Source organism: Pangasianodon hypophthalmus, chromosome 14 (assembly GCF_027358585.1).
Source record: "Pangasianodon hypophthalmus isolate fPanHyp1 chromosome 14, fPanHyp1.pri, whole genome shotgun sequence".
NCBI lineage: Eukaryota > Metazoa > Chordata > Actinopteri > Siluriformes > Pangasiidae > Pangasianodon > Pangasianodon hypophthalmus.
The window spans coordinates 9,800,743-9,827,950 of NC_069723.1; the positions used below are offsets into that span (position 1 = coordinate 9,800,743).

The following is a 27,208-nucleotide window of genomic DNA, read 5'->3' on the forward strand; positions in this document are numbered from 1 at the left end:
TAGGCATTTGAAATGTATTTTTATTTCAACAACAAAATAATCATACAGCAGATTTTCTGCATCTTCAATTCCAGTGTGAAACTCTACACGCACAGGGAGGTGTACTCCGTCTCAGACTGGTCACCTGCATGAAATATGTTCAAAATCAGTAAATGATACCAATGCAGTTATAGTAACTGTTTAAATAATGCAACCTAGGAAACTCTTACTTGTTTGGTAGTAATCATAAACTTTGATCACCGCTGGCTTGAGATTCTTGACAGGAAGCACCTGTTTAATGTGTAGCTCATAGTTGACAGGAATATTCCTAGGGAGCTGTTAGAGATACACCAGACATTATATTAAACACACTCCAACATATCTGTTTTTTTGTGTGTAATAAATAAAGCATACATGTTTCTTGGAGCGCAGTTATATAGATATATATACAATATAGATAGTGATTAAAATCATATACATATTCTTAAACTTCCTCTTACCTCTTTGATATACACGATAATATGGTCATCTTTAGAATCAACCCGTTCCACCAAAATGCCTTTTTTCAGCTAAGAAAAAAATTTAATGATTATTCTACCATTATCATTTCAATAGCATGGCATTTGCATATCTGTTTCTCTAGACATGTATATTACAGAAATTTTAGCAACATTGCTACTCCTTACTTCACCAGGATCTGCTGTGAACCCTGATAAGAGTTTTATGTCCACTATGATCATGTTAGTGTTGTTAAGTGTCCCAGTATATCTGGAAAAAAAGTGTTTGTCAATAACTTATCCATAGCAATAATGACAACAATAGAAAATAAAGTAATAATTATTGACACTGCAGGTGTCATAAGAGGATGTTTAGTCATTAATCATTATATTTAATGGTTTCAACCCAGACACTATCCCATTATAGGCATTTTATATATTTGAAATATTTACAGTTGTTTACTGTAAACTTTTAAAATAATGACTAAGAGTCATTAAAGAATGTGTTTTATCACACATTCATTCTTACCCAACAGTGAACTTGAGGGACAAAGTTTGTCCAAATGATTTTGTGCAGTTTCCCTCTGTCTTAGCCGTGATGCTCAGTGTACTACTTTCAGTAGGTGTGGGGACATTGTAGAAAAGTGCTGTCTGCAATTAGGGATTTAAAAAAGTTAAACCATGAAGCAATCAATAAAGAGATAATAAACATATAATAAAAACAACAATAATAATCATTAATCAATTAATTTAAAAATATTTAATAAATTATAGAGACTTGTATAAAAATATTTGTTAGGGGAACTGGGTAGTCAGTGTTTTTCTCTGAATTAGAATAGTGTTTCATTTAGACACAAGGTTTGTAAGATAGTAAGAGTCAGATGCACTGACCTGCACTGACACACAGCTGGAGCCCGTCACTTCAATGCTGTATTTGCCAGGAACATCCTGCAATGATCTTTCTTGGTACAGTAACTTGTTGTTCTGGTTCACTTCAAAGTTGTGACTGTGTCCATCTTCTGACTTTACAGTTACTGTGCTAGAGCCGTCTGAGCTGAACACTTTAGTGGAGTACAGAGCCAGAGCTTGGAGGGCCACAACTGTGTCCTGATTGAAAAGAAAAAAAAAACTTGCTATAAAATTTAAACATTGGTTTATCATTAAACTGACTAAATGCAGAACAAGCTAAAGGGAACAATGCAATTTATTTGAGTACCTGGGTGGAGGAAAAGCCTCCATAGGGATTTTGCTGCTTCACCAGCCAGCTGACTATCCTATTAGCATATCCCAAATCAGCAGTAGAGAGTTGACCTGCAGTGAGAACAGCTAGCAGCACGTAGGAACTGATTTCCACTGACAAGGCCCCGGAGTCATCTGATGCTGACTGAGACCAGTGAAGCCGACCATCTAAAACAAGAGAGACACAAGATAATTAAGACATGTACAGATATCACTTCTACAGCACAATAACACTTCTATAGCACAAACCCATGATCGCGTATTTATTATTCTTTTATTTAGATCTTTTTTACTTTTATTTTTTATTTTTTTTTGAGTCAATGGAAAATACACTAAAACATGATACTCCTGTCCTGAGCTGCTGTGAGTCACCCTGGCAATCATATATTTATATAGAATTCTATCTGGTTTGAATCTCCCCTGCCAAAGGGAGTTTTCAAGTGCAAATATCATATACCAGCTCAGATATGTCTGGCATCATTGCCTTGTCCCAGTGCTAGCTAACAAAAATTAGCCACCTACAAAGCTTGCTACCATCAGCCTCAGAGACACACAGCTCATAAGAGAAAAAAAGCTTTTGTCTTTAACAAAGCTTTGTTTTTGACTGCCTAGTTAGTCTGATTTTAGTTGGCTATTTCACTACTATTGGCTCTGTGCTATCTTCTGATTATGGGCATTTAGAAGTAACACTATGTCAAATGGTGGTGTACCTAGCATAAAGTAGTTTATGCATGAATGGCACTGCAGATTTGGTTAAAGCAAATATACATTAGAGTTATTTGAGTGAATCTCATTAGTGATATTATAGAATTTTGTTTTATTCAAATTATGGAAGTTGGGTGATACAAAGTACTGTTAGGATTCATGTCAAGTGGTCCAACGTGGTATCCTGCCTCAAGAAAAAAATCTTTAAACATTGATTTAACTTTTATATTCCAAAAACATGGTGGGTTGGGGCACATGCCCCAGTAAAGTACTTTGTTAGGAAATGCCCCTGACTCATACCTAACTAACTTCGCTGTGAGACTGAGATTGAAGCCAAGCCTCGGCTGATTCGATTTAGAGCTGAGTTTTCATCTTCACTGAATGTCCACAGGGTTGCCCTCAGAATAATTCTCTTAGTGGCAAATTGTGGATTTGCCATTTCCCACATACACTGCACAAAATTATATCTTAGGAAGTAAGAATATGGGCAAATTTATCTGATATTTCTTATTATGAGTTTATTATGCAGCTTGTTTTTAGATGCTTTTTCTCATTTTAAAACCTAAAATGTTCTTATTCCATTGGCAGATAATTTTGCTTCTTTCTAGAAGTGAATGCTTTAGAAAAATTATCTTCCAATAGAACAAGATTGTTTCAAGTGAGAAATTAGTAAAAATGTCTACAATTTATTTATGTAGTATTTCATTTATCTAGTATTTCCTATTATTTTTATCTTATTATAGGAGATACTAGAGAAATGTGACTATATTCAAGATATTTTCACTTGCTAAGATGTCACTTTTTGCTGTGTATTCACAAGCTCAGCTCTAAAAGGAAAGTAAAATGTGTAATAATGTAGGATTCACAATGGACAGTGGACAATGACTGACAAATGGACTGGTCTGAATGACTGTTTGGAGTCAGGTATGATCCAAGTGCCAAGAATGCTGCTAGTTAAAAAAGGTCATTGACAAGAAAAAAACATAACAAAAAAAGAGCTTAGAGTTTTTTTTTTTTTCTTTTAAGGTAGATGGATGGCCTTGTGCGAGATTAAGAGTGGCCCAGCTCGTATCTACGATGTTGAGGCAGAAGCCACATATGCATGAAAACTCATACCTGCCATTGCCCTGCAAAGGCAGGAGACAATTTTTCCTTCTACTCCTCATCTAAACAGAGCAAGGATGCTATATTTGTGGCTGTGTCTGGAAGGCCCTTTTTGTCCAATGAGGATCTGCCAGCCAAGTCAGGTCGTCATGGAGCAGATCTGCTCTATAGCTTGCGTTTGCAACTCTTAGGGCTATATTAACTGTTTCATGCAAAGTTTTTTGCAATGCTGCAGTGCAAGGACTACATTAAGATTTGTGAAAGCATGCGCTAATTTGGCAGCAGCACCACACCCAGACACAGTGTTTGGTGTTTTAGCCAGCGTAACTGGTGATGAACAAGTTAACCTCTGCCACTTATCGGTTGTTGACACTTATAGTGCCTCATTGGTACACAAATATACATGCTGCCACAGCACCGAGTGCAGGTGCTCAGATAATGTTTTGCTAAAGGCTTTTGAGATTGCACACACAGGCTACATGCTTTCACTTCTGTTGCTAGCATTAGATGGATTGTTCCCATCTTCAGCAATTGACACCTCTGTAATAAATCTGATTGAAACTTCACCACTGGCAATAGGACACTTAGCCCAGGAGGCAGGGTGGCTCTTAGCGTGGGGTAACCAATATAGAAAAAGGTGTCAGAATGCTCACTTGAGCCAGGAGCAGGCATATAGAAAACACTTCCCACTGCTATAGAATCCTGCAGATCCTGCGGAGCCCAATTACTTCACCATTTATATTTAGGCATCCTATTTAGTGTGTACAATGTGCCACATTAAAACCCACATTACAAAATATTCTTCAATGAGTAGCTTGCAATAGCATTTTTCCCATTTCCAATTATTCCATTCAGCAATTTTACATGTAGAAATGTAGTGTGTTGCATTTGTTACAAATATAATAATAATAATAATAATAATAATAATAATAATAATAATAATAAAAACTGCAACCAGCATGTTCAGTGAGCCACACATCCACAGACATGCTAGAATTGTTGCTTAAGCAATCACAGGAAAGTAGAGCCATAACTTTAGGCAAAGGGATTCAAGAGTGATTTGTAGTTTCAATTATGATGTTTATGGTTTGACCACTGACAGTGGTGGAATTCTCTGACTGTAGGACGAAAGCATGTTATTGTTACTTTTGACCAGTAGGTAGTACTGGCATGAAATTTGTTACATAGCCTTGGACAATGATCTTGAATATGCCTACCAAATTTTGTGTCAGTGCACAAAAGTCGTGGCTGAGATACAGCCTCAGTTCCTGTTTTTGCATTTGCCAGCGCATTACAGGAGAACGGGTTTGAATATCAAAATTCCTTTGATACCTTTTGTTCAGATAGGTGTCAAGTTGATGTGAGCAAAATGTGGTGCAGATTGGACAAAATTTGTAACAAAAATCACAGCTAGATGCAAGCATTTTTGTCATGTTATTGTAACTTTTGACCAGTGGGTGGCACTATCATGAACTTTGTTGCATAGCCTCATGTCATGGTCCTGAAGATGCCTACCAAGTTTTGTGTCAGTGCCCAAAGTCGTTACTGAGATATAGCCTCACTTCCTGTTTGGTGGCTTCGCCATCAGATTCGTTGGTGGGCAAACCTTTTGGACTGTTAAACATTCTTTTGATAGCTTTTGTGAGGCTTACTCTGAAGATAATGTATGCCCAATTTGGTGATGATTGGACAAAATTTATAGAAGGAGTAGTGACAAAATCCAAGATGGCGGAAAATCTAATTTGCCTGACTTTTAAATTTTGGACACATGGTTCAAAAGTTATGCCCACAGATGTACTTCCAAATTAGGCCCAAATTTGACCCGGTGGTGGCGCTAGAGCATTGGCAACACTTGGCCCAAATTTGGTCAGAATGTTCCTTAGACCCTTGCCAATCAGTAGGCCAAATTTCACAACTTTTTACCAGATGGTTCTATGGACTGCCATAGACACCCTAGCCAGAAGAAGAAGAAGAAGAAAACATAGAAATAGAATAACAGTAGGGTGCCTATGCACTTGTGGTGCCTGACCCCCTAAAAATAAGAAGAAAACAAAACATAGAATAACAATAGGGTGCCTATGCACCTTCAGTGCTTGGCCCCCTAATAAGTAAACATAGAATAACAATAGGGTGCCTATGCAACTTTGGTGCTTGGCCTCTAATAATAATACCTCCTGAAATGGCAACATTCTCCAACTTGTTTAGTAGCTGCTCTCGAATTTCTTTCTCTCCAGCCAGACTGAAAGTGTAGGCCAACAGTGCAGTGGTGTAGGTGTTTGTCAGGTCACCAACAGAAGACTTGAGGCACAATAGTCCTTTATTCACAACAGGATCCTGCAGTCAAAATGTACATTATTATGTAGAAGAAAAACAATGATTGGAAAGTTTCCTTAAAGGCAGCACTTATCCATAAAAAGGCTGGTACAAAAAGACAGCTTTATAAAATCATTGTGCTGCTGGTTGAATTAACCAATGTGATTGTGAATGCAGTGACAAGATTGTGAACTTTTAATGGTATCATGGTCTTACCTGGACTGTATTACCCAATTCGAGCAATGATGCAGTGATGTAGGCAGTAATAGTCACATCATCATTTACACCACCCTACAATACATTAGAATGATGTGCATGATATGTTAAAAGAAAATCAACAAATTTATTCAGAAATGTGTTCTCTAGTATGGACTGCCCTAGAACCATACATACCTTCATTCTGTTATTGAACAGACTTCCCTGTTGTATAAAACAGCCGTCTGATCTCTGCATACTTATGAGCCATTGCTTTGCACTGTTAATGATTTCTGGATCAATAAAGATGTAACGTTGTGCTTTGCCGAAAGTCCTCAAGACAAAAGCAGTTAACCTGGTGATGGAGATTTATTTATAAAAATAGTTTTGTACATTCCAGAATTATATAAAAATTCACAATAACTAACACAAACTTATTAAAATAAATTTCAGATTGTATCAACTTGTGTATCATCAACACTACCTGTTTACCTCATAGCTTGGTTTAAGAAATTCTTACCATGTGTTCCCCTCTCCCCTGCCAAATGTGCTATATGCACCATTTATATGTTTATAGTTAAGTTGCCTCTGGTATCCTGTGTAAAGTCAAATGATTTTATTCTGATTACTTCAGCAAGAATATATTCATAATGATTGTTGATCTGTAATGATTAAAAAATGAAAGATAATCTCACTGACCACTCTTAAGGAAACCAGTAGCTCTCTCACGGATAGCTGTGGTGAGCTGCTCAGTGTTCTCTAGATACTGAAGAATGTAGATATTGGGGGCGAGGAGAGCAATGTTTTGCTCACCACAGCCATATGGCATTCTTAGCAATCCATCCAGATTTTTTAATGCACGGCCAAGTATGTCTCCTACAAAAGAACACAATAATATTCTTTATCTGTTTAGCTAAAAAATGTTGGAACTGTCAAAAACATGTAGTTGTTTTGAATTTATAGAAGCTCCATTGCACTAATTATTATTCATACTAGAAATGTTTAGCTTTGAATTCAGTGACCAGTAAAAGGGTAAGCCTTCCATATGCACTGAAAAAAAAAAAGTCAACAGAATACTGACTAGGTATGGTAAACAGCATTTAATTTTGTATTTGCGTGCTACAGAGATAAAAAAATTGTATGAACAATTGAGTTGTTAATGGTACATAATCAGATTCATGACTCTACAACTAAAGATTGTAACCTAGGTTTCATGAGTATCTTCATATTGGCCTTTATTTATCAGTGTTTCACAGAAACAATCACAGCTCAGATTGTCAGAAATGATATAGGAAAGAAACTTTGACAGAGCCAACAAATCTGTTCTGTAAATCTGCTCAAACTCTGGCATAAAAGTTTTCAATTTCCAATCGATTTCTTTTCAGTTGAATTTCTCTGTAAGCCATATAGCACATGAGTCCTGTGGGACAGCACCAGACCCAGGACCTAGGACAATGCTGTCCCAACACCTGGATAGATCTCAAGGCTCTGATCATACCTAAGGCCCTACAAGAGGCCAACGCAAAACAGATAAGGAAATTGATCTCGGAATGCCATTTGGGGTAACGGGAGCACCTGCATATTTTAATGATATCTGGAAAGCCCGCATATAAACGTGGCGATCAGCTCGGGAAAAGCTGATGCCGTTGCAACCTGGTCAAATCAGATAGATTGAAGAGGCAGAGAAAGCCTTTAACATTTGCAGACAGATGCAGCTGACATAAGCATTGGAGCTGTCCTATCCTTAATACTCAAAAAAAGATTGAACTTAGCACCCTGTGATGGAAACCAGCCATAAGTTGCTTCCTAATGAAAATAATTATGCAACAATTGAGAAAAAATTGTCTTGCTATTTAATAGGCATTAGACAAACTCAGATATTACCTGTTAGGAATGGAATTCACCTTTGGCAATGATCATGCTCCTTTAAAATAGCAGGCTCAGAATAAGTACAAAAACATTAGGGTAGCCTGTTGGTTTCATTATTTAGAGGACTTTAGGTTTACAGAGGAACATTAAGCCAGGGAAACCCATATCCAGAAGAAATTAATGCTCGTGGTCGCAAAAGCTTGGAGTGGGGTAAGTGTGTAGGAACACCTCCAGCACCAAGCCAGTACGTCAACAGCAGGCACAGGTTTTTGAATGTTGTGCTATGAAAAAGTTATTACCTTAAATACAGCACATGACTAGCTCAGCTTATAGAGGTGAACCACATCTCACTAATAGGCATAAATCACAGGTGTGCTTGAGCCAGAAACCAGTGAAGAGCTCCCTCCCACATTTACTGTTACTTAGTCACTGTGCACCCTCCTCCAGCAACACTTTGCCTGGTTTTCACTTAATTATGTTGTATTTGGTATATTGTACTGTTCATCTATATTGTGCTTGTGTTCAAAGACAGTCTGGACACTACTGAAAATCTATCAATAGTGTCTCCAACACCTCTACTCAAGAAAAATCTGGACCGAAGAGGCATGAACTGTAAACAGGTGATTGGCATGATTTGAATGAGGAGCCCAGAAAAAAACTTTCTTCTCATAAATATATTTATATATTCAGTTTTAGTACAGCCCGAAATGAATAGCATTCACATTTTCCTTTATTATATTTGTTGGAGTTCTTATCGAAGAGTGCTGTGTTTTACTTGTATTCATTAGCATAAGACAAACAGTTTTGTTTTCTTTCTTTTTTTGTTCAAATTCTTTTTTTATTCAGATAAAAAATATTGTTATTCTTACACCGATCAGCCATAAGATTAAAGCCACCTGCCTAATATTGTGTAGGTCCCCTTGTGCCACCCAAACAGCTCTGACCTGACAAGGCATGAACTCCACAAGATCTCTTAAGGTGTGCTGTGGTATCTGGCACCAAGGCCTTAGCAGCAGATCCTTTAAGTCCTGTAAGTTGCAAGGTGGGGCCTCCATGGATCAGACTTGTTTGTCCAGCACATCCCACAGATGCTCGATTTGGAATTTGGAAGCCAAGTCAACACCTTGAACTCTTGTCATGTTCCTCAAACTATTCCTGAACAATTTTTTCAGCGTGGCAGGGTGCATATCCTGCTGAAAGAGGCCACTGCCATTAGGAAATACCATTGCCATGAAGGGGTGTACTTGGTCTGCAACAATGTTTAGGTAGGTGGTATGTGTCAAAGTAACAGCCACAGCCAGGACCCAAGATTTCCCAGCAGAACATTGCCCAGAGCATCACACTGCCTCTGCTGGCTTGTCTTCTTCTGATAGTTCATCCTGGTGCCATCTCTTTCCCAGGTAAGCAACGCACAAGACCCGGCTGTCCACATGATGTAAAAGAAAACTTGATTCATCAGACCAGGCCACATTCTTCCATTGCTCCATGGTCCAGTTCTGATGCTCACTTGCCCATTGTAGGCACTTTCGGTGGTTGACAGGGGTCAGCATGGGCACTTTGACCAGTCTTCAGCTACGCAGCCCCATATGCAGCAAGCTGCAATGCACTGTGTGTTCTGACACCTTTCTATCATAGCTAGCATTAACTTTTTCAGCAATTTGTGCTACTGTAGCTCTTCTGTGGGATTGGACTAGATGGGCTATCCCTAGCTCCCCATGAGCATCAGTGAGCCTTGGGAGCTCATGACCCTGTCATCGGTTCACTAGTTGTCCTTCCTTGGACCACTTTTGGTAGGTACTAACCTCTGCATACCGGGAACACCCCACAAGACCTGCCGTTTTGGAGATACTCTGACCCAGTCATCTAGCCATCACAATTTGGCCATTGTCAAAGTTACACAAATCCTTATGCTTGCCCATTATTCCTGCTTCCGACACATCGACTTTGAGAAATGACTGTTCTCATGCTGCCTAATATATCCCACCCCTTGAGAGGTGCCATTGTAACGAAATAATCAATGTTATTCACTTATCCACCTGTCAGTGGTTTTAATGTTATGGCTGATCGGTGTACTTGCATTATATACCTCATAAAAATTTACTTTATAGTTGCAAAGTTCTTCTATTTACCATAATGTTTTATGTCTTACCAAGTACTGAAACAGAAGCTCGTGCTGATCCCTCTATTACATCCTCAGGAAGAATCAGCTCCAACTCCTCTGAAACACTGTTTCCTGTGAATAAGATGAAAGGCAGCTCTATCATTATTGAGCAGTAGAACATAGTATGTGCATCAGTTTTAAACCAACCAGAGCTGATAATAATCAATTGCAAAAATATTTGCAAGCCTGACCCTGTGGACATAATAACCAGCTCTGGCTCTTTGTCTTCTCAGTTCCTTCAGCCTAAAGGAAAAATAGTATTATTAGATTATAGCCTAATAAAGAACAGTTTACAGATTTAAAGTTATGCTTATTTTCAAGACACTAACCTGTACAATCAGGCTTCGTGTAACTGTGTCAATACGGCCTCTCTCTGGAACACTCACAATCTCATTGTCACACACAGTCTGGGATTGTTCTGCCTCTGCACTCACTGTCACTTTCAAGACTCCTGTAGTATAATAACAGGAAAAAACAAGAACCCCCCAAAAAAGTCACAAGAATGAGATATTTTTACTTTCCATGTGCTATACAATGTCCCTAAACACAATGTCTCTAATAAAAATATCTCCATTGGACCTCAGGTTTGCAGATTTGAAAACTATGCTTTTTTTTAATGGGCACATGTTATTTCTGTTTCAGTTTTGGAAATATGTTGTGCAAATATCTGTATGGTCCATAAACATGTTATAAACATATACTGCCACTGTGTATTAGAAAATAAATTGAATTTTTTTTACTCCTTTTGTTAGTTGTTAGAACTTTCATGAAGTTTGCATTTTAATCAATACAAGGTTGCGCACGGTTACAGTAGGGCTACAGGCTGAAATATTGCTCATGCATATTTTCTAAGGAGTCCTGTGTTTTTGCAGATTATGCCCAGAATATATTTGGATCAATATATTTGCTCAGCATATTCCCATAGGTTCCTGACTTTTCGGACACACAGTAGAGTGAATATTTTGTAGAACTTTGGCTGTGCTTTGTCGAACCAGGGACTGTGCAGCTATATAGACCATGACCGTGCAGTGTAACAGGTCAGAATTCCTCAGAATTCCATCAACATCTGTGCAAGTACGCTCATTTGTGAACATCTAATTATCAAGACAGTGCAAATTGAAAACTATTCGCTTTCACCCAACAGAAAATATGAATATGTTCGCGTCTACAATCAAATTAGGCTTGCACTGGCAAAAACATAGAGCTCCATGAAAGAGTTTGAAGAGTTGTAGGACTAACCAAGCACAGTGGGAATCAGAGTCCATTTGAAGGTCTTTCTGCCATTTGCACACAGGCAGGATGAATACTCGCCATCAGAAGAAGGTTCCAGAGTGTAGTCTGAGGAAGAGGCTGGAGTCACTTTAACCTATTGATGAGCCACAGGTGATTAATTTACTATTCATCTTAAGTGACACAATACTTGTGAAGATAAAATCTTGGCATTACAGTACCATAATGCATTTGGAAAGATAATTGAAGACAGTGGCCTTCAGCTCAAAAACCTCTCCCCGGATAATGGAGTAAGGCAACGAGAGCTCCAGGAAGAAGGGCTGAAATACAGTGAGCTGAACAGGAGGAGCCAGTCCCAGACCCCTAGAGGACACGCAGAAAGCCTCTGTCTCCCAAGTGGTGATGGTGTCAGGAACAGTGACAGGAAGATGTGCTGATCCAGAGTCCCTGTGAAAGATCATTATACTCAATTTCTGTTACTTATTATCAAAAAGACAGCATGTTTCAGTGAAAAACATGCATTATTCAATATAAAACTGCTAAAATATTTGTGTGCTTGGCAAAAGTAAACAGTCAGTGTCATTACATATGCACAAAAGCACTGTAGAGGCATATCAATTCAAGAAATAGGTACATTCATTTTAATTTTTTGATTGAACCTGTAATAGATTAAAATGCACATAGAAAATTAACAAAATTAATTAATATGCTGATTCACTAACCCCACTTCAGAAAGTTGCCATATCCATGTTTCTGGGAAGAATTTGCGAACTGTCTCAATGGGTTCATAATCTAGTGATGATCCTTGTAATCCAGGAGAAGCTAAACGCTCTCCTACCATGTATTGCACTAAAAATGAGCAAAAACATAAATAATTAGTACGCTTCTTTTAATGTAGTAACCTCTTCATTTGTTAGAATAATTAGTACAATCAGAAATAAGAGCTATGCACATAACAAATGTAGTATATTGATATCATTTATTCTACTATTTATTTTATTATAATATACATAACATACTGTATGAATGAATGAGAAACTGGACTATTTATTGAATAGTAATTTGTGTATAGTTGAAAAAAAGGGCCTGGATGTACCCTCATATCCATGTCTGCGATGATAATGTATGCCTTTGTATATCAAACATTGAGGTTCTCTAACAGCCAAATTTGTTGCCATCTTCAGCCCCACTCCCTGTCAGGTGATAATAAGTCATAATTAGTGTAGTAAATTATTGTAAATATCTTAGTAAACCAAATAATTTCAAATGAAATAAAATTCAATAATATGTACAGTACTGTGCAAAAGTCTTAAACACAAGCAAAGAAATGTTGTAGACCAATGACGCCTCCAAAAATAATGAAATTAAATGTGTCTACATTAAAAAAGATACTATAAATAACAGGAAAAAGTAATAAATGAAACATAGTAGTAAATATGGTAAATAGTAAATATTTGGTGTGAGGTCCCTTTGCTTTTAAAAAAAATTAGTAGTCTCAGGTACAATTTGTGCAAAATTTCCAGCAAAAGGCTGGAAAGTTTTACTGAGCATCTTGCAGAACCAGCCACAGTTCTTCTGGAGACTTTGACTGTCACACTTGCTTCTTATTTTTGCATGCAAAACCCAGCAGCCTTTATTATAAAAATGTTTAATTGGCATAACTGACTGAGGTAACTAGAAATTGCCAAATAAATATTTAGAAGTGTGAAAAAAGGTGAACTCCCCCTTTAAAATTAAACAACATATTATGCAATAAGTAAAATGTATTTAATTGGAGAAATCCACCTGCTGCCAGTGAGGCTTGCTACAGCCTTAGTCACTGGGGACGTATGTATGGCTCTGCTTGTGTTAGGCAGATAGGTTTGTGTGGCATTAGGTGTAATGTAAGAAATCCATAGGGAACCAACTGTACCGAGCATGCGTTAATGGTGCCAGTGAGGCTTGCTACAGCCTTAGTCACTGGGGACGTATGTATGGCTCTGCTTGTGTTAGGCAGATAGGTTTGTGTGGCATTAGGTGTAATGTAAGAAATCCATAGGGAACCAACTGTACTGAGCATGCATTAATGTTGCTAGTGGGGCTTGCTACAGCTTTAGACACTGGGGAGGCCTGAAGGTTTTTTGGTTGCATTGGGCAGACATGTTTGTGATGGGCTTAAATCAGTGAAACCCTGGTGAGAAGGGGCGCCATTTGAGAATCAGAAGAAGCCACAGGACTTGATGTGCAAATCTCTGTGGAGGGGAATGCCAGCAGAGAGAAGGTGGAGTGACTTTTGTGCCAACCGTTTCACAGAGACTGCTGACATCTGGGAAAGACGAGATGGGGTATGGAGGCTTGGCAAGCCAAAGCACATCCTACATAAGTAGGAACCCACTTTCAGTCACTATGGAATGATAAACTACAACGCCCTCAAGGTTGGGAGAGAGTGACCTACAGGAAAGATCACTGTTATGATCATGCATAATGAATCCTCACAATGAGACAGACAAGCACATACTGAGAAAGTCCTTTCTTCAAGCAAATGAGGAAGAAAAACAAGCTCTTAAAGAGATATGACCACCTGAAGGTGGAGGATTACTTTTGTGAAGTCCACAGTGACCCAAGGAAAGAAGTGATAGAAGTGAAAGAGAAACTTATTAAACCTGATAAACAATTGATCCCCTATGATGAAGGTGAACCCAGGTGGAAAGAGGAAAACTATTTTGTCAGGAAAGCCAGGGGAAGATCAGCCCCGGCATGTATGTATGATGTATGTGTTGCTTCTGAGGCGACATCTGTGGAAGCTGTTGAAGGTGGCATGGAGGAAGAAGTATCTTCCTGAGACCTGGCTATGTGCGGAGGGTTGCAACATTCCTAAGGAAGAGGACTCTAAACACATCAAGCAGATTCAAACCATTTTGCTGCTAAATGTGGAGTGGAAATCTTCTTTGGAATCCCGGCAAAGAGGCTAACCACCTTCCAACTGGCCAGCACTTACATTGACACCTCCGTCCAAAAAGCTGGCATGCCCTGCTGTATTGAACACACCAGATCACCAAGATCATCAAAGATGCAAAGTGGAACAAAGGTGATTTGGCAGTCTTATGGCTTGACCTTACCAATGCCTATGTGACGATACTCCACAAGCTGGTGAAAACCGCATTAAAGGCCTTTCATATACCTCACAAATTTTGGCAGCTTCTCTAGGGTTACTTTGACCCATTTAAGATGTGTGTCACCTGCAGCAACTTTACCACAGACTGGCAGAGTCTGAAGATAGGAATTGTCACTGGGTACACAATCTCAGTGATTCTGCTCTCTGCAGCAATAAATCTCCTGGTCAAATCAGTTAAGAAACTGAGACTGGAAGCCATACTTGCAAGTGGTGTTGAGCAAGCTCCGATCAGGGCTTTTATGGATGACCTGACAATAACAGAAAGGTCAATCCCGGAAGGCAGGCAGACCAAAGAAGATCTGGTATAAATCACCAAAGAGGCTAGAATGGAGTTTAAAACATCGAAATACAGAAGTCTAGTCCTGAAGTTGGGCCGTGTTCAGGATCAGATCTGATTCAAAATTGGTGAGGACTCCATCCCCACTGTCAGTGAAAAGCCTGTAAAAAGGCTGGGAAGTGGTATAGGTCCACGTTCAATGATAGGGAGAGTGCAAAGGAAATTATGGTCTAGGCAGATACTTGGATGAGAGCCCTGGAGAAGAGTGGGCTCTCTAGTAGGTTTAAGGCCTGGGGCCATCAGCATGGGTTCCTTCTCAGGCCCGATTCACATCTGGCATTAACATGCGTCCTGGGTGATCGGATCACAAGTTGACAGCTGAGACACATAGCTGTTCACATGTGGTATTATGAATGCGTCTTCACTGACCACTTGTGATCAGATTTCATGCATCATTTCCACTGGAGGAAGGCTTTCATACAAATTTATTACATTGAGCTTCTGCTGCATTTATTTTAAGGCAGAAATGTCCCAGGAATTATATTTCATGCACCTTTATGGTCTTCTAACAAAACTTAGAAAATGAATAAGATGAGATGATGAATAAAGCTATGAAAAGCAACTGTTTTCATCTCTGCTGTAATAGCTTCGCCTTTAGCCATTAGTTTAGCAGCAGAGATCTTCACTGTTCAGATTGCTATTCTGTCTCATAATGATTACATACACTGCCTGGCCAATAAAAAGGTCGCCGTTTGGGTTTAAATAAGCAAATACTTAAGAGCCTATGACTGGATCATTACTGCAGTGATTAATATGTTTCAGCTGGCAACAGTTCTTTTAACCTTAACTGATGCAGTGTGTAGCTTCTCATTTCTTAAACAACCACGGCAGATTACGTATCCCATGGTTGTGGAAAAGATGTTACTGAAGGGGAAAATTGTTGGCCTGCATTGAGCAAAGAAAACAACTAAGGATATTGCTGAAATTGCTGGAACTGGGTTATGAAATGTCCAGTGCATTATTAAAGCCTGGATTTTACAGCAGAAATGTAGTCGGAAAAAAATCTTGAGTGATCGGAAATCTTTAAAACGCTTGGTGATGTCACGTCATAAAGAAAATCGACAGGAGAACTCACGGCTATGTTTAATAGTGAAAGTAAGAGCATTTCCACACGCACAATATAATGAGAACTTACAGGATTTGGACTAAATAGCTGTGTGGCCACAAGAAAGCCATTTGTTAGTGAGGCTAATTGGAATAAATGACTTCAATTTGCTAGGGAGCATAAATACTGGACTGTGGAGCAATGGAAAAAGGTCATGTGGTCTGATAAAATCAGATTTACCCTATTCCAAAGCAATGGGTGTGTCAGGGTAAGAAGGGAAATGCATGAAGTGATTCACCCGTCATGCATAGTGCCTACTGTACAAGCCTCTGTAGGCAGTGTTATGATCTGTGGTTGCATCACCTGGTCAGGTCTAATGGACTTTTTCTTCCCTGACGGCACAGGCATATTCCAGGATGAAAATGCTAAGATTCATCAGGCTTAACTTGTGAAAGAGTCGTTCAGGGAGCATGAGGAATCATTTTCACACATGAATTGGCCACCACAGAGTCCTTACGTTAACCCCACTGAAAGTCTTTGATATGTGCTGGAGAAGACTTTACAGAGTGGTTACACTCTCCTGTCCTCAATACAAGATCTCAGCCAAAAATTAATGCAACTCTGGATGGAAATAATTGTTGTGAAGTTGCATAAGGTTGTTGAAACAATGCCAGAACGAATGCGTGCCGTAATCATAGCTAAATGCAGTGCAACAAAATATTAGATTTTGCGACTTTTTTTTTGGCCAGGCAGTGTATTTTCCAACTAGGGCAATGACCTAGTAAATTAATTCGTCCCTCATGCTGTCCAGGATGAATCGCGTTCACACAACACAAGTGATGTGGTCTCAGACTCTCAGACGTCTCATGCGTCTCAGACCACCACTGTGATCGAATCACAATGCTTCTTCAAGACACATTTGACCAAGTACTTAGTGCTGACCACTTGTGGCTTCTGTGGCCACTGATAGTCTTTGAAGTGCCCCTTTCCACAGTAGAAGCACAGCCTTTACAGCCCCCACTGTAGCCCCCATGCTAACACTAACATCTGTGGTGGAAGAGTACAAGGTGGCTAAAGCCAGGCCTTTATCAGGTCATAATGCTATGTGACAGCAAGGACATCCATGTTTTCCAGGTAGATATTAACATCCAGACAGGCCACAAGTATTCATCTAGCAGTGCACTGAAGGAGGTGGAGGAGTGGAGGCTTTTGTTGGGATGACTTTGTTGGTACAGTGAACTGGGGTAGGCTTGGATTTGCCTGCATTCCAAGGCCAAGCTGGAAGACAGCTAACCCAAGAGAGCATTGTGGCATGGTGCAGAGAGAAATCCTAAAGGAGGAGGAGAGGCATGCCAGAGCAGTAGCCATGAAACAGCAGTAAACCTGGATTCCTTAGGAAATAGTGCAGGAGAGGTCTCTGAACTGGAAAGGGGTGTGGATCATGGAAGAGCATTGAGTTAATTTCCTACTTTGCTCTGTGTATGATGTTCTACTGATAACAAAAAATCAGTTGAGGTTGGCTGCAAGGGTTTTCCAGAGCAATCACTCTGTAGAGACTTAGGAATAATATGGATAAAGAAGTCCAGCTCAGAAGAAGTTCGTGACTGCATCCTGGTGGTCATTACTTCTTTTAAAAATCTCACTGTCAGTGATGGGGCTTCTTGTACTTGGCTAGGAGATGGTTAACCCTGAGTGAAGCCTCGGTAGCAGCTTTAGCTCTCTCTGTGGGTTTTGTGAAAAGTGATTGCTGGGCTTTTAAAACTCTTAAATTCTTTTCTCTTGTATTTTGCTCTTGGGTGGGAATGAGACTTTGAATTTTGGATGTTAAATGGTGTGATGGTGCTCCAGATTACAACTTCTGGACAATGCTAAAGCCTGGTGGCATATCAAGCAGACAGTCTTTTCTTTAACCACTGTTAAAGCAAATTCCTTTTCCCATTGGGCATGTAAATGATATATTTTCGCCTCCTTTCATTCGCTCATTGACGAACACATAGAGAATTACCTTTAGCTAGCTACATAACTTAACAGCACATTGACACAGCCAGAAACAGATATCTGCAAAGGTAACCTAATTTCATAACTGTAATTGGCCAGAATTAATTTTTCCCCTGAATCTGATGCTTGATGTGAACATTAACTGAAGATCTTGACATGTATCCACATGATTGGCTAATTGGATATTTAATTCCATAAATGTGCAGGGGTACAGATGTTCCAAATAAAGTGGATAGGGAGTGTCAAATTTAAAGACTTTCAGCTTTAAGTTGAGGGAATTTACATCCAAATTTGGTGAATGTGGTAGGAATTACAACACTTTGTATATATTGTATAGATAATACAGCCCTAAATACTTCAGTCCTGGAGCATTTTGTCACATCATCAATAAATGCAAGAGAATCAGTTCCACTGGCAGCTATACATGCCACACCATAAGATAAGGTGGTACAATTCGGATCATGTGCATTTCAATCCTTTTCTTCATACTCTTCTCTGACCAGTGTGTTCTTTTTTTAGGAATGTATCAAATAGTTGATTTGGCCACACCTAATGTTTTTGCTGTTTCTCTGATGAGTTTATTTAGATTTTTCTGCCTAATTATGGCTTGCTTCACTGGCAGTGACAGCTCTGACTTCATACTGAGAGATAACAGAAACTCAAGAGCCTCCAAATGCAAATGCCATACTTGAAATTGACTCTAGACCATTTGTCTGCTTACTTGTAAGTGAAATAATGAGGCAATAACACACACCTAGCCATGAAACAGCTGATCAGCCAATTGTCCATTTACTTTTGGTCTCTTAAAAAAGGAGGTACCAAAAAAAATAAAACGTGTAATTCCTACACTGCTTACCCGATTTGGATGTAAATACCTTCAAATTAAAGCTGAAAAGGCTGAACGTTGAGCTCATAATCATTATTTAATTTCAACTCTAATTCACTGCGGCAGACAGCTTAAATAACAATAAATTGTCCATATATTTAAAAAAAAAAAATTTGGACCGGACTCTATATGTAAAATGTAAAATGCACTTGCAAAACCAATGAATGAACAAAGATACAGGCTAAAGATGCTACACAACAGTACAGAAGATAGAGTGTCTTTGCCCAGAACACTTAAGCTTTTATGCCCATATCAGATAACACTGTTTTATGCAGTAACTGCACTATGTATAATAATGTTCATTATATTATAAGTAAGTTATTTTAATCATATTTTTAGTGAAAGTGTCATGAAACTATTATATTTCCTAAAGCTATTATCATCCACTGAAAAAGCATGAGAGTGTCATGCGTCTTGCACTTTTAATTGTACAGATCACACAGTGATTTTTATTTAGAATATTTTCTTCCCCCCTTGAAATTAATTCTTGGATACATCACTGTCACCCAGGATTAGATAAGCCCATAGAATGATCAGCAGATACCCCCTGATCACCCAGTTATATCACATCAGGCATAGATCAGGCCCCATAAAAACAAAATCTAAAGGTACATTTCGTAACTACTGTTTTCTGCTATGATTGATTTTGCACTGTCTATATGTTGTCTATTGTGATAACATTGATACACATATACATTTCAGTTATGCAACATTTTACAACCAATCAATCTTTTACCTTTAATATGTTGTAAGCATGGTAAATCTGTACATCCCTTCGAGGTCTAACATGCAAGCACTCCTGATCATCTTCAACCATATAGGGGTAATGTGATACCATTGTCACTGGCAACAAACTAAATATCTATGGGAGACATAGATTGTCATTATTATAAGATGATAAACATTATGTGTCAAAACACACAAAGATGACTTTTGCATGCATGATTACATTAACATAAGAGAGATTTAAAAAGAACTTGCTTTAACTTGCAATAAATGGCAATAAAACACATTAACATAGTTGCTACTATAAGTTCTATAATATAATGATCCTGACTTTTCTCTCAAGTTTCTCAACACCATTGTGCTTCACATTGAGCTGTATCACACCATCCCAGCATGGATTATTTTGCTAACAACAGCTCCTGTCATGTTTTATTCCTTATGTAAAATTCAGAACTGTATATGACAGCAGAAAGAAATGCAAGAAATATTTCTTTGGTTTTTAGTCACTTACGTTACATATATGTTACTGACTTGATAAAATGTGTGTATGTTTAAATGTAATAGTAGTCCTAAATATGGAATAAAAAATGTAGGGTGGTCAAAGCCATTTGGGCTCATTTGTCCAAAATGTTTGGTTCTCTTTGGCTCCTTGTCTACTGTTTTGATAAAGTGTTGCATGTTTTATACTCTTATTTTGGAACTGCGGTTTCCTTGTGTGTCTGATTAGTGGTTAGCCTAGGACTGCTTTTCCTGCCTGGTTTTTGAACCCTGCTGCTTGCACTGGCACCAGTACCTGGATTTAATATTAGACTGCCAAATGTCCAAAAGGCCACCAACATTAAACAGCAGCAATGCAATATCTGGTCTGTCCAGTTAATAAAAACTAAAGGGCCTTAGTTTCAGCAACAATTACTCCAAAAATCAGTTAAAAAAGAGACAAATGTTATGTGCCATGATGGTTTTGATATAAAATGACGTGCAATAACAGTTTTTTAATTTTATTCTTAAAACATATATATTTTTTATTTATTTATTCTTATATCTTCAGTAACTGTTTTATCCTGGTCAGGGTTTATTAGAACATATACAGCACTACTGACAATTTTACAATATAAAATGTAAATGTTTAAATTTTGAAAATTTTGAAAATTACAATAAACAGTAATTTTACAGTAATTTTAAAAAATTACAATTAATGCAATTCATTTAATACTTAGTTTCAGCACACTTAGAGGGCACTACATTTAAAATAGGCTCAAAACCCAAGCACTTGTATGTGCAAAATATTCAGTAAATCTTAATTTCACCTTGTCAGTGTTTAGGCGTTCTCCAGACTCCAAGATGAACACACTCTGATCCACAACACTGAGGCCACACAGTGAACCAGGATGAGCTGTGAGCTCGAGAGTGTTCTTCTCACCAGGAACTGCTTTAGAAGGAGAGAACTGTAGCGAAACCTGGAGTCCATGATGAAAAAAAGTTTAGGCAGGTTTAGGGTTATTTGGCAAAACAACTGAGCAATCAGACTAACTGATTGAATGTGAAAAGTTAATAATGATGGTGCTAGCATTACCTTATTTCTGAAACATTTTTCCACATCAAAATTCTTGCTAGCAGCAATGATGTTCTCACTGGGAAGGACAGAGTACACCACCACCTGCACTACAGGAGCCAGCTCAGCAACAACAGATAGTTTGAATGAGATTTTTCCTTTTCTGAGATCTGTAGAGTCTTCCACTTCAACTTTCTCATGCCCATGATGGACTATGGCTCCTTTAGATAAGACCTGGATTGGAGAGACCAAATATATGTTGATCACTATCAGGTGCATTTCAGTTGCTGGAATCTAGGTAATGCAGGTTTTACTGTATCTACAATTTTACTGCATGTACTTACCATGTATATAAGATCAATACTGTAACTTTCAGTAGTTTCCCCAACAATATAGTAGTTAATGGTTATGGGAATTTCAGCACCACACTTAAATGGTTCCTCTGAACTCTCTATTGACAGTTCACTGAATACTGGACTAAAAGGTGTGGCAGGTTGGAGCAGCTGTATATGTGCATCAGCATTTGTAAAGAATGGTGTTTTGTATCCATGGTATGTTTCCTCTGGATAGACACTTGCCTAGATAACAGTGACACAGGAACATTTTTTTTAATATCTACTGAAATGACTTTAAAATTGTGTGTGCTTAGGTCATCATAACATACTTGCAATCTTATCTCTGCTGTAGGATGTTCAGGTGAAGGGACTGAGAAGTCTGCCAATCCATTACTATCTGTAGTGAGATTGAGTAGTATCTTCTTAGACCACCAGCTACCTTCCGAAAGATAAACTTTCCTGTTAGGAATTGGTGTTCCACTGAAGGACGTAACTTTAATCTGTTAAACAGGGAAAATCGAAATGCTGTCAATTTGCCCAAAATTGTCAAAAAAATTGTCAAAACAAATATAAATGCAATATCAGTGGACCAATGTAAATTTAAAAGCAAGAAAATCTTACTTTTCCTTCTATAACACTGTCCCTTTCAAAGGTTTTTGGTAAAGCCACGAGTTCCACTTTACCAATTTGGAAAGTGAGCTGTATGATTACAGATTTTACCATGGAAAATTCTAAACAAAAGAAACAAAATGCAATATGGAAGTTATTATTAAATATGAATCAGTGTTATAAAAGTATTTTTATACTCTTAACTATTTTAGTCTTTAAGTTTAAAAAACATTTTAGAGTTGGCTTTGTTCAGCTCTGTTACTGACTCACCTGTTCCTTCCTCTGTGAGTGTAACAGTAGCGTTAAGTCGGTTCTCAAAATCATCTTCAAATTCAGTATTAATGAAAGTTGAAACATTCAGTGTAAGTGAGGCACAACCCGTCTGACTCATCTAAAGGAAAACCATGTAACAAATACAGGGTGAGATATATTTCTGACAAAAAATATTATATCCTTTAATATAGTGTTACTTACGCACCTCCACGTTTTCAACCAGGCATGGCGAAATCATTGGGGCTTCCTCACGATGAACATAATTCTGTGTAAATTTACGACACACTTCCACCAGTGCTGCACCAGGTACTGGCTGTCCATAAGTGTACCTTAAAAATGCACAAGCAGTGAATGTTGATTTGAACTTTGTTTTTTGTTGTTATTGTTGTTGTTTTTTTTTTATTGTTTTATTTTTTTATAGGCTAAATTTGTGTATCCTGGATATTCAAATGGTTGTCAATGCTATGTTGTTCTTAATTGTCTTTTAATAAGACAAATGTTTAAATTAAAACAAGTAAAGGAATAAAACAAATTTAAAAGGTTAAAACTCTATTTTAGTGGTTTTCTCATGAAACTTTCACTCACTTTCCACAAACCTCCAGCTTCAGTTCCTCGTCACCGACACTGTGTTCTTCTGGTGCTTTTACTGTAATCTCAAACTTGGGTAAAACTAAAAGTCAAATGTATTTTTTTATTACAGTAACTTATGTCAGGTAATTCTGTATCAGAAGAAAAGAACACTCTACTAGTAGTGTAACTTACCATACTTTTGCACCTTAAATTGGTGTGTGATCAACCTATTTCCAGTGTCAGCAGTTATCTGATAACTTCCCTGTGGAGCTTCAGCATTTAGCTCATGTGAAAGTTGCAGTATCAGGCCTGTCGAGGACACATTTGTCCACTGACCAATCCTGTTACGACGATTATCCTGATTGGTTTAAAAAATATTAAAGATTCACTGACCAATGTGTACAAATATTAAAATTGAACAACAGTGTCACAAAATAAAATAAAATAAAATAAATTATGTATAGTTTCATTTACTTACCTCAAGAATTACTGTGCTGTACTGTAAAGGAGAATATGACAATGCATAACATAAGAAACTATCAGACTACTTCTACTATCATCCTGTACATTAATGCTCCACATTAATTTATTGGAATATCACTATAATACAAAGATAGGTGCTATATTAATTTGTTCATAGAAAAATGAAACAAAAATGACATTGGAGACTCTTCTTGTATAGTTAAATGTAAACATAAAGGACAGGATGAGTGGTAAAACCTGCCGTTCTGCATTAAATTATTGCACTTATACGTAGACATAGAGACTTAGACTCTTACCTTTTGTTCCAGGGGAATAAAATTAGAATCCATAGAGACAATTCTGAAATTCACTGTTGAAAAACAATGGTAGAGCAATGTGAATTTTGAGCTGCACCATCAGTAACAAATAAACCTATATTAAATAGTTCAATTGGATATTAAGCATTGCAGGAATGAATCACCTGTTTGGCCTGGATTGTAGATGGGTTTATCAGTCTGAATAAATACCAATGTTTCGTAGGATTTAAACATCACTTTCCTTTTCTCTGTCATCTTAAAACTTTCACCTTTGACTTCTACTTTGATCTCCTGCACTGAATTACCCTCAACCTGTGGAGCCTGTGAAGATGTCGTCCATGTTGAACCACATCAATCACGAACAATACTTAAAAAAAATTATTATTATTATTATTATTATTATTATTATTATTATTTCTGGGATTTCTTACCTCAAAATGAGAGCAGTGGTGAATCTCCTTTTCCACTGTCTCTTGTGAAAGAGTTCTGCTCTGATTGTCGTGAACCAGATAAATGTTCATTTGTAGAGTCTCATTAGGCTTCAAAAGACTCACACAGAACTTTGCATCAGAGCCAGACTCTATTACTGCAGGAAATGTCACCATGAAATATCTAAAGACAAAAAAAGTGATATTTTAAAATGATTATTTGCTCAAGTGATTAACAGTTAAAAGATGAAAAAGTAATGAGGGTTATATAAGATATAATGTTGTAGCTAGGTGACAGTAATCTCCTAAACTCAACAATTGATACTATCGCAAAAGTGTATACAGAGTGCCTTAAGTTAAATATAATAAAATAATGTTTAAGAGACAAATTGGTGTCACCCAGCATGTCAGTAAAGTCTAAAAATATTGGTGCTGCCTTTTTATGTTTAGAAATAAGTTAGTATAAAACACTGCACTATAGTACAGTGATTACATTCTGGCATACTTGCAGTCATTCATTTTTTAAATAATCATTCATCTTATGTATCAACTGTTTGCACGTAATTATGGGGGCTACACATGTAGAATTGCTTCAGAGGTAGCAGGGTAGCATTGTGATGAGGCAGCATTCAAGCGTGTATCATGAGCATAATTGGGGCAAACAAGGAATGATCTAAATCAGGAAACACATACCTACAATACAGGAATCAAAAAGGACAAGGCTCAAACTTCATACAAAACACACCAAGACTTTGTGAAGACAAAGGATAACATGGAGGTTGTAGATACACATACTAATCAAGGGGAAACAATGAACAGAAGTGCAATGTCTTTGTTTTTCTTTTGGTCCTGTCTCTTCCCTCTTCTTGTTATTGGTTTGTTGTTCTAATAGTTTTCACCCAGTCCTTGTTTCCCCTTTGATTAGTGTGGCTGTAGGTTATGGCTATAACACAATGGCAGGTCACATGATGCGTGAAAGACAGCAGCCAGGGCTGTTTATTTATTCATTAATTCATTCATCTTTAGTAACCTCTTTATGCTTGTCAAGGTCTCATTGCTTTTGGAGCCTATGCCACATAGGGAACACACCTGGATGAGACAATACTAGTCTATTACAGGGCACCATGCAATGCACTATTCACAAACGAATTTGCACCTAGGGGCAGTTTGGTGGACATTGAAGAACCCTTAGGAAACACACACAGAGAGAACATACAGAGACAATAAACTGAGTTCAGGATTGAATTGGAGACCCTGGAGCTGTTAGGTGGCATGGTGGTGCAGTGGGTAACATTTCCAAACTCATGTTTTATTTTATGGTTAAATTCTTATTAATCAAACATTCTCTTCATAAAGGGCACTGTTGAAACCAAGGGCTGCCTCTGTGCAAGGGCATTCCCTCATCTGTACATGTGTGCAGTGAGACAGATGACTGATGCTTCAGAAACAGTGTTTTACTGAATAACAATTGCAACTTTGCTGTTTATTGTGATTTGTTATGGTTAATTAGGTCAGTTGTATTATTTAGGAGTTGGGTAAAGAAGTGTATTTATGCAATTAAATGGAGTGACAAAGTGATTATCCATAAAACCAGGATGTAGGAATTATTTTTGTCTTTTATTTAAGACAGCACTTAAATAATAAAATGAAAAAATTGCAGTAAAGAAGCATTATTATGCTTGCATCAGCACAAAAATATAGACCATTAAGCGTATGCAGTATGTTAGTGGTAAACCCCTGTAAAATTAAAGGCTTATCTGAAAAGTATCATATGTTATTTATTGGCATGAAACTTTTTATGAATTGTAAAAGTAGACATTAGTTATAGTTTCAATTTGATTTACCAAAAAATAGACTTACAGTCATGGAAGCAAAAAACATGACATACAGATTTGAATTTTAAAAGCCATTGAATTCTTAACAATAAAAAGTAAAGACAGCTGAATTCATGCTACTGAAATATATTACATTGAAAACCACACATCTGTAATTATTTATTTTGAATTAACTTCAGTGGAAATTCAGATTAGTTTTTTCAAATGTATAATGTTCACAAATTCATGGAATTCTGTTGATATGGTGATTTAGGCATGCATTCTCCAGAGAGAAGGAGGCATTTGACAGCAGGGGATGCAAAAATGGCTATAAAAAAAAGGTTTGATTGATTTGGCTACCCCTGAATAGCCTGTTTGTTAAACGTTTCATACTGAATTTTGCAACCTGACTTTGACTGCTTGAATTTGAGCAACCCAAATACAGCTTTTTGAATATCTGAAAACTGAATTATTGAATGGTAATTTGTGAACACTGAGAAAATATACTTGCATGAAAAGATACTTGATTTTTTTTTTTTTTTGAAAATGTGAATTTTAAAATGTGAATCTCAGAACACTGAAAAAAAACATTTACTATATCCTCATAAATACAGATGTGTGGTTTCCAACCTAATATATTTGAACATTATATTTAAACATTTCCATGAATAACAAGTTAATGGCATTTAAAATTCAAATTATTTTTAAAATTTAAATCTTTAAAGCTTTTCTGCTTTCACATATAGTTTAAAAATTAAATTTTACACACCCCCACACACACACACACATTATTTGAAATGGAATGAGGACTTCAAAACAAAAATCTTTATAAATACAAATGAGGTTATACATATATGTATATGTATATGTATGCATATAAACAATGTATTACAGTATGACACAGAATAGACCACTGTATTTTCATCACCAGAAATCCTTTATGATTACTTACGGTCCTGAGGTTTGTCCATAAACAGAAAGAAAGAGGAAGCAGGCTAACAGTAGCCTTATCCTTATGTGGAGCTGCCTGACCACCATGATGAGGTCCATTGCAAATGACAGGTTCTGACATGTTTGAGGACCTTTTTAAAGATGCTTAGCCCAAAAGATGTCCATCTGCTGTTATCCTGTCACTAATGATTAACCAGTATTCCAGCTACATTGCAAATGCTATATGTCAAAGTACAGTGCCATGTAGTAACTTTTACTGCGTGATATCTATGAAAATAAGTAAAATGTCTTTTGTCTATAGATACAAACAGCAAAGTTGGCAGTGAGTCATGAATGTTCATGATGCGATTAAGAAAAATACTATAAACTGTTATTTCTGCAGTTACTGAAATATAATAAAATATTTATAACTGTCTATATACAGTAAGTATAATGAAATATATTTGTGTAGCAGACATT

General features: G+C 37.4%; 1 protein-coding gene across 1 annotated transcript; it reads right to left on the reverse strand.

Moving 5' to 3' along the window:
• Positions 1–26,908, reverse strand: LOC113532742 (alpha-2-macroglobulin). Its single transcript, XM_026924311.3, has 34 exons — positions 26,751–26,908; positions 23,988–24,168; positions 23,721–23,877; positions 23,557–23,609; positions 23,256–23,276; positions 22,970–23,135; positions 22,793–22,877; positions 22,413–22,536; positions 22,205–22,325; positions 21,947–22,056; positions 21,655–21,825; positions 21,335–21,568; positions 21,012–21,224; positions 20,746–20,895; positions 19,449–19,574; positions 12,389–12,485; positions 12,015–12,141; positions 11,514–11,739; positions 11,302–11,428; positions 10,392–10,513; positions 10,254–10,305; positions 10,051–10,134; positions 6,732–6,908; positions 6,553–6,628; positions 6,231–6,387; positions 6,054–6,128; positions 5,696–5,858; positions 1,693–1,883; positions 1,368–1,583; positions 1,006–1,127; positions 666–747; positions 480–548; positions 210–315; positions 1–124 (listed from the first exon to the last, which is right to left on the reverse strand). Exons 1-34 carry the CDS (start codon positions 26,846–26,848, stop codon positions 84–86), a joined length of 4,320 nt encoding a protein of 1,439 aa, XP_026780112.3. The 5' UTR covers positions 26,849–26,908; the 3' UTR covers positions 1–83.
• Positions 26,909–27,208: the final 300 nt, after the last annotated feature.